General features: G+C 59.6%; 1 protein-coding gene across 1 annotated transcript; it reads left to right on the top strand.

The window, feature by feature from the left end:
• The first annotated feature begins 730 nt into the window (after window positions 1-730).
• Mapk12 (mitogen-activated protein kinase 12) lies at window positions 731-9,342 on the top strand. The gene is made up of 12 exons (XM_046443560.2): window positions 731-966; window positions 1,040-1,169; window positions 3,791-3,849; window positions 5,298-5,409; window positions 5,499-5,528; window positions 5,845-5,892; window positions 6,285-6,399; window positions 6,660-6,731; window positions 6,826-6,905; window positions 6,977-7,055; window positions 7,132-7,305; window positions 8,634-9,342. The coding sequence occupies exons 1-12, from the start codon at window positions 842-844 to the stop codon at window positions 8,711-8,713; spliced, it is 1,104 nt and encodes a 367-aa protein (XP_046299516.1). The 5' UTR covers window positions 731-841; the 3' UTR covers window positions 8,714-9,342.
• The last annotated feature ends 1,216 nt before the right edge of the window (window positions 9,343-10,558 follow it).

Raw genomic sequence — 10,558 nt, 5'->3', positions numbered from 1 at the left:
AGAGGAGAAGTTGGGGGTGAAAAAGGGGGATCTATAGGACCAGCCCCTCTGGCTCCTGCATGGGGAAGCTGGGGGCTGGTGGCCAGTAGTTGAGGATACCACCCGAGAAAGGCAGACACAGAACCGATCCTCCTCCATGTGGACGGAGGGATGTCTGCAGGTCAAGACTCCTGGGGATGGGTGGGTTAGCTTCTGGGATGAGGCATCCTTGAGGGCACAGCAGGGAGCTGACACTGAGAACCCAGGGTCCAGGGCCCTCAGGGCTGGGGGGCTGGGTAGGGGTGGGGCAGGAGTGGAGTCTGGACAGATGGAGAGTGATCGGGGTTGGGGTTAGGAGCCAGGTGGGCTCAGGCTGCCTAGGATGGGCTTAGTGCCCTGGGAAGAGGACAGTAAGGACTGGAGCCCAGAGAGACTCCCGCTAAGACACCAGGGCTGGGAAGTCCAGCGGGGGGCGGAGGCCGGCCAGGATGTCAGGTCCGGCCCAAGCCCTGGGGCGGCCTCCCCTCCCCCTTCCCCCAGCCTCAGGCCCTCCCCCGGCGGCCGCCTCGGGTTTCCGGAGGGGCCGGCGAGCGGGCGGGGGCGTCACGTGCGCGGGGCCCCGGGGGCCGGTTGGTCCGTGGGCGGGGGAGGGGCCGTGAGCGCCCGCCGGGCGGGGGTCGGGCGGGGGTCGGCGCCTCGGGAGAGCCCAGGGCGACGGCCTCTAGAGAAGGGCGCGCGCGGAGCAGCCCCAGCGGCGGGCAGCGCGGAGCGGGCCGGGTGGCGCGGTAGCTCCGGGCGACTGCGGGGGCGTCCGCAGAGCCCGGGTCCCGTGGGGCCGCGGCGGGGCGGCGCCCGGCCCGCGATGACTTCGCCGCCTTCCGCCCGCAAGGGCTTCTACCGCCAGGAGGTGACCCAGACGGCCTGGGAGGTGCGCGCCGTGTACCAGGACCTGCAGCCCGTGGGCTCGGGGGCCTACGGCGCCGTGTGGTGAGCGCGCGCCGGGCGGCGGGGCGGCGGGGCGGGGCGGGGTGGCCCTCCCGCTAAGCCGTCCGCCCCGCAGCTCGGCCGTGGACAGTCGCACGGGCACCAAGGTGGCCATCAAGAAGCTGTACCGGCCCTTCCAGTCCGAGCTCTTCGCCAAGCGCGCCTACCGCGAGCTGCGCCTCCTGAAGCACATGCGCCACGAGAACGTGAGTCGCGTGCGGGGCCGGCTCCCCCCCAGCCAGCCGCGCCCCAGCGTCAGCCTCCCCCGGGAAGACCAGACCCTCTTCCCAAGGACAGGCGGTCGGAGCCGGGCAGTGGGGACAGAGCCCAGCCACTTTCTGTGGGTCACTCCTTCCCCCAAGCCCAGTCCCTCCTCAACTCGGCCACAAAGCCGACCTCCAGGCCGGGTGGTGGGAGGAGGGGTCTCCTGGAGGAGGCACTTCCCCTCTTCCCCGCGGCAGGTGGCTTCTCCAGCCACTAGCTCTTCTCCTGTCCACTTGGGAGCCTTCTACTCCAGGGGCCTTGGGGGTGCAAGGCAGGCAGAGTGCTGGGGTCAGGCACTGTGGCTGTCACCTGCGAGCAGTGCAGACTCTGGATGAGGGGTTTAGGGAGCTGTTTTGTTGGGGGTATAACTGGGTCCCCAGTGGAAAAAGCCATCTTATTTCCAGTCTGGTTGCCCCTGGGCCTCTCACATGGTCATCGTGAGTATAGCCTCTGAGTTCTGTCCCTTCCACCCCAGTCTGGACACCCACACCTTGGCTCCTGACAGATGTTCTGGCCCCTTCTGGGTCACCAGAGCCACCAGCCCCCTGGGAACATGAGGTCCCGGTGTCCACCATGAAACTGACCCCTTGATTCCTGGCCCATGCCACTTGACCCCTCTGGCGGGTTCTTTATTTTTCCTGGCTCCCTGTGTCCTTTACAGCCTTGGGCTTGGTTGGCTCCCTTTCTGTGTTCGGTCCACTTGGGGTACCCTTCCACTTCCCAGTCACACTTGGGCCTCATCCCACGAGTTCAGCCACCTCCATCCTTGGTTTCATCCAGCCTCCCACTTCTACCCACCCCCACCCAGGGGCCTATCCATGTCCTCTGTTTAACCAAGGGCTCTGGGCCTCCTCCTCAGTCACCTCCCACCTCTGACCCAGTCTGTGCTGGGTCACTCTGCCAGGCTCCGGAGTGCCCACAGCTGGGCATTGCTGCATCCAGAATGTCCTGAACACAAGCTGGGAGGTTCTGCCGATTGTGATCCACCTTCCCATGAGGAGACTGAGGCTCAGAGAGGCTGGGTGCTCCACTCAGTGGGGACAGGGAGCTGCCACAGACCCCTTAGCCATTTCAGGCTTTCTCTTCTCAAACCCTGGCCCCTTGCTCTGGGCCATAGTCCACACTACAGAGGTGCCGCAGTCTGGCTGGGCACAAATGCCGCAGTCTGGCTGGGCACACAATCACGAGCCACCACACAGCTTGTAGATTCAAACAGCAACTCTTTATTCCCGAACTCACACCAGCCGTCTACAATCACATTCTGGGGAAATCCACGTTCTCTTCCCAAATCCACGTTCTCTGCCCAAATCCACTTCCACTGGGCTTCTATCTCCAAAATATATTGTCTAAATCCCGTGAGAACTCAAGGGGAACTCAGGCAGCAGGATACGCCCTATTCCCAGCAGGAATAATCTTAAACCTTAAACCTGGAACCTAAACCGGGAACGCCCTAAACACGACTATCTTAAAACCGGGAACACCCTAATCTGCCTTGGTCCTTGAGCAAGGTCACGTACATTCAATGTCACTGCAACATGGGGTACGCTGGCAAGGAAATTGTCATACCTACTTGGCTAATGGCTCCCAGCACAGAGGGCAGATGGACACTGTTCCTCTTCTTTCTAGAGCTCTTCCAGTGCTCCTGGCCCCCATTCTCAGGTCATGTCTGCTGCTCCATCTGCCCACCAGGCCCGTGGCTTCACCCATCCATGTTTCTGCCCACGGGTCTGGCTTTAAGTGCTGTGGTCACCCAGTTGCCTCTCCATTTTGGTTCCGCTGTTTCTGTGTTCCACTCTGTTCCTACACTGCAGCGGAAGGTCATGTTCAGCATCACACCTGGGCTTCAACCCTTCTAAAGTGGCTCTTCAGATCAAATTCATCCTTCCTCTGGTGTGTGTGTGAGGTCCTGCTGGGCTTCCTCCGGCCTCTCCTCCACTCTCCCCTGGCCTGGGCATCAGCCACCTGGCCTCCCCCTCTGTTACTCAAACCCTAGAGGTGTTCTCCCTCCTGTCTTGGCCACCATGTGCCTGGCCTCTACTGGCACATCCACCTGCCCCTCAGGTTGCTGGCATATGCAGTCCCCCTTCAGGAGGGCTTCCTGGGCCTCTAAAGACCCCATTACCCCCAAGTGCTAGAACTGCCATTGTCACGTTGCCTGTCTGCTGTTTATCCGCAGGAGCCAGGTCTGCCACTTAGTCTCGACAGCAGAGGCATGAACCCAGGAAGGAGCTACCTGATGTCCCCACCCTGGTCCTGGGTCGACTTGGCTGGGGAAAGGGACAGGGAGGGAGGGCCTAGAGCTGGTGCCCTAGGACTGCTTGGATCCAGCCCAGACTTAGGACTGCCTCTCTCCCAGAGAATCCCGGCTGTCACCACCCAAAAATAGCCTGTGTCTGTGGGCAAGTACACCAGTGCTTGGCCACACTGCCAGTGGGCACAGTACAAGGAGACAAGGACAGCTGCAGGGGGGGCTTCCTGCCTTAGTGCAATGCTACCTGCGGTGTGTCCTAAAACCCTGCATCCTCTGTATGTCCTTGACACCACCTGGCCCTCTGCCCTGCAGGTGATTGGGCTGCTGGATGTGTTCACTCCTGATGAGACCCTGGATGACTTCACAGACTTGTGAGTACTGACCTGGGCTGGCCAGGGGTGGGAGGGGGACAGGTGGCTCCTGGGTGCTGGCTTCATGTTTTGGGTGGTCTTGGGGGCCTTCTCCCCATAGCATGAATGGGGGTCCAGGGGCACATAGCCCATCCCCCACTCACATCACAGCCTACTGCACACCTTCCCGTGTTCCTGGGACCCACGGACACTGGCATGCCTGGGAAGAGCTGGGGCTTCCTCTTCCCTCCAGCCTGGCGCCTGGGCCCTTCATGTTGGAGGTGTGAACCCTGGACCCAGTGTTTGTGAACAGGCAGGTCCCGTGCTTCAGACTCTGGCACCTGGTGTGTGCCTCGAAACCAGAGCTGCTGACCTTTGTTGGCAGATGGGTCAGAGGCGGTGAAAGTACCCACCCTGTCTCTGCCCTGCTGAGCTTGCCCTGCAGCTGGCCAGCCCACACTTGCATTGCTGTTGGCCGAGGTCACAGTAGGTCTGGGAAGGGCTGGAGAAGGCAGCAGGCTACTTGTGGCTTGTCAGAGGTCAAGGCCCACACTGGCCCAGTGTTCTCTGGAGGGGGCTGATGTCATGTTTCCTCTACCTGCCTGCTCATCTCTCTGGCCCAGATGTCTGAGGTCCCCCACCTCGGCCCCAGACTCCCTCCTCCCCTGCCTGTGAGGCCTTGGGTCTAGTGGCCTTCAAGGCCCAACCCTAGCCCTTGCCTGGCATGCAGCACTCTTCAGATGGAAGTCCAAAATCCCTATCACAGCTGGGTACAGTGGCATGAGCCTGTGATCTCAGTTTATCCGGAGGCTGTCGCAGAAGGATCATAAGTTCGAGGCCAGCCTTAGCATTATAGCAAAACCCGGTCTCAAAAAAAAAACAAAACAGCCAAGTCATGGTGGTGCATGCTATGATCCCAGCAACTCAGGAGCCTGAGGCAGGAGGATCACAAGTTCAAAGCCAGCCTCAGCAATTTAACAAGACCCCTAAGCAACTTAATGAGTTCTTGTCTCAAAATAAAAAAACTAAACAGGCTGGGGATGTGGCTCAGCGGTTAAATACCCCTGCATTCAATCTCTGGTACCAACGAAATGAACAAACAAAACAAGCAGGACTTCTGCTCAGTGGCAGAGCCCTTGTCTAGCAGGGGTGAGGCCACAGGTTTAATAACGACAAAACCAAAAACCCCAAGGAGCAATTCCTTCCCCACCAGACATTCCAGGCAGGGTAGGTGGGAGGGAGGGAGGGTGGGAATGTGCTGGAGAAGATGAGGCCATTGCTCGCTGACTGGTAGGGGTCACTGACCAGTGATGAGTGGGGCTTGGGGCATTGACTGGACTGGGATCCAATGAGGACTGGGTGCTACAGGGTACCCCTTGAGGAGTCCCTGCTGGGGCTTGAGCCTGGGCCCTGCCCAGATCCTGAGGCTGGCCCTGCCTGCTGACTGTACTGGGGCGTCCCTTCTGCAGCTACCTGGTGATGCCATTCATGGGCACTGACCTGGGCAAACTCATGAAGCATGAGACACTGAGTGAGGACCGAGTCCAGTTCCTGGTGTATCAGATGCTAAAGGGGCTGAGGGTGAGGCCTGCAGGGTGGCCGCAGGGAGGTGGGTGGAATAGGGCATGGTGGCCCGGAGGGCCTGTGAGCTGACCCCCTCTTTCCCACAGTATATCCATGCTGCTGGTGTCATCCACAGGGTGAGTCCTGGCAGGGGTGGGAGGCCACCTGACTGTCCCTCCCTAGTTGTGTGGGCACAAGAGGGGTTTCATCCCGGACTCGGTTCTTACCTGTAAGGTGGGTGCAGTGTGGTCTGATGTGGAGGTGCACACAACACCTCATGCACAGCCTGTCAGAAGTCTGCCCTGGGGCCCCGTCCCTCTACTCTTCCTTGAAGGTCTTTGGGGGCCAGCGGCCAAGCCTCGCCTGGTGGCCCTAGTCGAGGTGCTGCCCAGGCCCTTGGATTGTACCTGCTCTGGCAGGCAGGACACAGTGGCCACCTTTTCTCTGCCCCAGGACCTGAAGCCTGGCAACCTGGCTGTGAACGAGGACTGTGAGCTGAAGGTTTGCTGGGCAGGGTGGGCTCCTTCTCCATCTGCCCGGCCACCTACGTCCCTCAGACCTAGGCAGAAGCCAACCAGTGGGGGCCACAGACACCGGGTGGGGAGGCACTGAGCACGCTTCATCCTTACTTAGGTGAAGGGCAGGTGTCCCCAGTCTGATGTCTGACCCAGGGCAGGGCTGTGAAGGCCCTCCACAGGTCAACAGGGTGACTCCTGCTCCTGAGGTGGGTTAGGCTGGGTGCATTAGCCACAAGGAGGCACCTTGGGGTCCAAGGCGAAGTGGCAGAGTCCCAGGATGGAGGCTTTGAGTGCTGCTCCCTTAGGATCTCCGGGGCAACAGTGGCCTGTCCACTTCTCAGGGGTTCCCTCAGCCCCACCCCAATTCTTCCTCAGATCCTGGACTTTGGTCTGGCCAGGCAAGCAGACAGTGAGATGACAGGGTATGTGGTGACCCGGTGGTACCGGGCCCCTGAGGTCATCTTGAATTGGATGCGCTACACACAGACAGGTGAGAGGCCTCCCTTCATGCCTGGAGACCCATGCTGCCTCTGTCTCCCACCTGGTTCTTCCTGGGGTGCCCCATGGCCACTGCTCCCCAGGAGGCTGTGGGCAGGGTGAACCTGCATGGCCTGAGTGCACATGCCCTCCCTTGCTCCATGTCTGTGTTCTCCTCCTACCTTCCCCTGTGTCTGTGTTCCTATGCCCCCTGCCCCTCGTGTGCCTGTTCGTCCCCCTGCCTTCGGGGCACTGACAGAGCTTCTGTCTCAGTGGACATCTGGTCGGTGGGCTGCATCATGGCGGAGATGATTACAGGGAAGATACTGTTTAAGGGCAACGACCGTATCCTCCCTAGTGGGCATCATGAAGTTGGGGAGGTGGGTGGTTGTATGGGTCCTGCCCTCTGGCCTGTGCTGTGCTCCTGACCTCCATGCAGACCTGGACCAGCTGAAGGAGATCATGAAGGTGACAGGGACACCTCCTGCTGAGTTTGTGCAGAAGTTGCAGAGTGCTGAGGTTGGTAGGGAGTGGGCAGGCCAGCTGGACCTGGGCCTGGGAGCTGGCCCCTCACCATTCTTCCTGTATAGGCTAAGAACTACATGAAGGGCCTCCCTGAGCTGGAGAAGAAGGATTTTGCCTCTGTCCTGACCAATGCAAGCCCTCTGGGTAGGTCTGAGTTGGGTGGGGGTCCTGGGTGCTGGGGCACAAAGCAACCCGGTGGGCCTGATGCCTCCCCCCCCAGCTGTGGATCTCCTGGAGAAGATGCTGGTGCTGGATGCAGAGCAGCGGGTGACGGCGGCTGAGGCACTGGCCCACCCATACTTTGAATCCCTGCACGACACAGAGGACGAACCCAAGGCCCAGAAGTATGACGATTCCTTTGATGATGTGGACCGCACCCTGGATGAGTGGAAGCGTGAGTGGGGTTCCCCATGGGGCCCGTGTTGGGGCCTTGTGTGCCCTGGGCCCCTAACCTATGTTCTTGGGTTGCAGGTCAAGTGAGGAAGAGGACAGGAGATCAGAGGGCAGCATGGGGCTGTAGGACTTGGTCAGGGTGACCTCTGGCTAGGGCGGAAGGCCGTGGGGAGGGGTGTTCCTGGCAGAGGCTCCACACAAAGGTTGGCACAGGATGTATCCCAGGAGCTGTGCAGAGCAGGTCTGAGCTCAGGGCAGCAGTGCCCCCTGGCCTCTCCCAGCCCCCAAGCCTGCTAGCTCAGCCTCCCTCATTGGGCTACCTAGCCTCTCCCAAGTCTAGGCCAGAGATCCTGCCAATTGGAGCCCCTCCACATCCATCTGCTTGTCCTCAGGCCTCTCCGCTCACAACTCTTGAAATGGTTCTCACCTCTTCTTGCTGGTTTCAGGACCCCTCTCACCTGGACAACTGCACACTTTTCATATCCTGCCTGCAGGGAAAGTCAACCCCCATGCAGGCCCCAGGGCCAAAGCCCCCCTCGACACCCCGCAGTTCTCCTGGAGCTCCCAGCTCTCCAAGGCTGTGCTCAGCACCGTCAGCTACGTGCTGACTGTCCGCTTACGCAGAGGGCCGCCCTTCCCTTTTTTTTTAGTTGTAGATGACACAGTGCCTTTATTTTATTATTTATTGATTTATTTTATGTGGTGCTGAGAATTGAACCCAGTGCCTCATATGTGCTAGGCAGGTGCTATACCACTGAGCCCCAGCCCCTGCCTGCTCCTGGAAGGCTGTTCGCAGATGCAGCCTGGGGGACAGAAATGTCTGATGCCAGCACCAAGGTGTGCTACTGAGTGCCAAGCTTCATCCTATTGATCTCCTCGACCTGGGGCTTTGGTCCTGCAATCTGGGGTGGAGGGGCTGGACAGGCTGGGGTTTCCAGATCACAGTGCTTAGGGATGCAGTGTTCCTCTGTGCCTCAGCAGGAGCTCCACCCTTCTGCTCTCATGTGCTTATGAAAAGTTTCTGGTGCTAAACAAGATAACACGAAAACCATAGACCTCAGGATCCTCTCTGTGGTTTCCGCCCACATACACTGTGGCTAGGAGCTTTTGCTTTTACAATAGGCCACGGAGGACACGTGGCCCAGCCCCTGGGTGGAACACGAACTCCCATCACCTCCCGTTTCCCTGGGACAGCCGGCTTTTTCATGCAGACTTTCCCTAGGTGGGCTGGCCTAGTTAGGATAAGAAGAAAGCCCCATGAGGTACTGGCCTCTGTCCTCCAGTGAGAGCAGAGGCTGACTGTCTGGTCTGTCTCTTGTCCCTCTGCAGGTGTCACTTATAAAGAAGTGCTAAGCTTCAAGCCTCCCAGGCAGCTGGGTGCTAGGGTTCCCAAGGAGACGGCCCTGTGAAGACCCCTGGGTGACATAGGGATATGCTAAGAACTCTGGCTGGGAGCCTCATGCCTTAGCCTCCCTTCACTGGGAGGGATCCTGATTATCACTGTGGCCTTGCCTGGAACTTACATCCTAGGGCAGCTGCTTGGAGAGGCCGAGTAGACCCCCTCCGTGAGTGGACTCCCTCTTTTCCCACGTCTGTATCCCTGCTCTTGGGTGCTCCCAGAGCATCTTGACCTTAGGTGACCTTGGAGCATCTTCGCTGTCTGCACAGTACCTCTACCTATCCTGGAATGGAACACAAACTCCCATCACCTCCTGTTTCCCTGGGACAGTCGGCTTTATAGCTGGCCTTGGGCCTTGGGCTCTGGAGCAGTAGTCCCTTCCAACAGGGCGCAGCAAAAAGCTCAGAGATGTTATGGCTCAGGGTCAAGTGCTGGCCTCTGAGCCCTGCCTGCTCTGGACTGTGCAGAGGTCAGCTCTCAAGAAAAGGAGAGGAAGGGCAGTGGGCTTTGACTCAGGGACATCATCTCTCCTGGGGATGGTCATCATGGATTCTCCTGCAAACCCAAGCTGGAGTGTAAACCAGACATTTGGTGTGCCCATCTGGCCAGAAGGAAATAAACCCTTTTGTAGACCTTCCACTCTGGCTGTGTGGCCTGATGCCTGAGCCCCTCCTCAGACTTCTAAACTCCTGCCCTGCATACAGAAAGGTGGCATCCTGAGCTCAACCCTCCAGCCTGCGGGGTCCAAGCACCCAGCCTCCCCACAGATTACATCACTGGTGTCCACCTTCCGAGCCCTGTATCAAAACCGAAAGCCCCACATTAGGGCTTGGCCCCCTCCATTCTTGTGGGGTGACCTTAGTCTTTATTCAGGCTTAAATTCTGAGCCAGTTGGGGGCAGGGCTGATGCAGGATCAGCCAATGGGAAGGATATTAGGACCTCACCAGGATCTCAGACCCTGCTGAATTACCTTCACCCTCCAAGGCTGAGGCTCCTGGGGAGGAAGGGGATGTGCATGCCAACTGAGGTACCTCTGATCTCTGAGGTGGTCCCTTTCCCTTTGACAGTCTCTTGCTCCTCCCCTGGCCACACCCGGGGGGCATCCCCGAGCACATGCTGCCCTCTGTGGGCCATTCTCCTAGGACAGGCCTCAAGATCAGAGGCCACACTGGGCTCCTTAGATTGTTCTTGCTCCTCTACACTGTCCCTCCTGTAGATGTATCCAAACCGGGGTGTATGTGGGGTGGACCATGGAGGGCCCGGTGTCCCTCTCCCACTGCTGGAGTTCCTGTGGACAGGTGCACAGTTGGCTCTGGCAGATAGGGTCAGATGAGTTGCCACCAAGGCCACCCGCCTGTTCTGCCCCAGGGCCTTCTCATGCCTTTGGTTCAAACCTGGTCAGTCCCTGTGGCTGTCGCATGGCGGAGACCTGCAGGAGGCACCTGTTCCCAGGTGACCAGCCGGTGTTCACCCCTGGCTGTGGCGCTGGTCCTAGGGAGGGCTGGAGGTGCCAGTTAGGTGGCCCAGGGCCTGGATGAGCTCTCCAGGTGTGGCAGGGTGGGCCTGGCACCACCCACTTCTGAGCACCCCAAGACCCTTTCCCCAGGGCCCCTGGATTTTGCGTGTGGCTCTGAGTCTCACGCCTTTTGGTCATCTGCGGCTCCTTTTATCCTTGCCCTTCCTGCTTCCCGCCTGTAGCCTCCTGCCCTGCCTGACCCGACACTGCTGCAGCCCCTGTCCGGTCCTGTCTGCGCCTCAGCCCAGACCCGACGACTTTCCACTCATGGTCTCGGGGTCTTCCTGAAGCCTAGGTCGGATTCTGGCAGTTCCTTCTTGAAGCTTGCCGTGGGGCTG

This window comes from Marmota monax, unplaced genomic scaffold, assembly GCF_021218885.2.
Source record: "Marmota monax isolate L192 unplaced genomic scaffold, Marmota_monax_Labrador192_F-V1.1 WCK01_AAM20220418_F8-fsc00234, whole genome shotgun sequence".
Classification (NCBI taxonomy): Eukaryota; Metazoa; Chordata; class Mammalia; order Rodentia; family Sciuridae; genus Marmota; species Marmota monax.
Note: the sequence above shows the minus strand (reverse complement) of the source record. Positions and strands in the feature narration are given on the sequence as shown.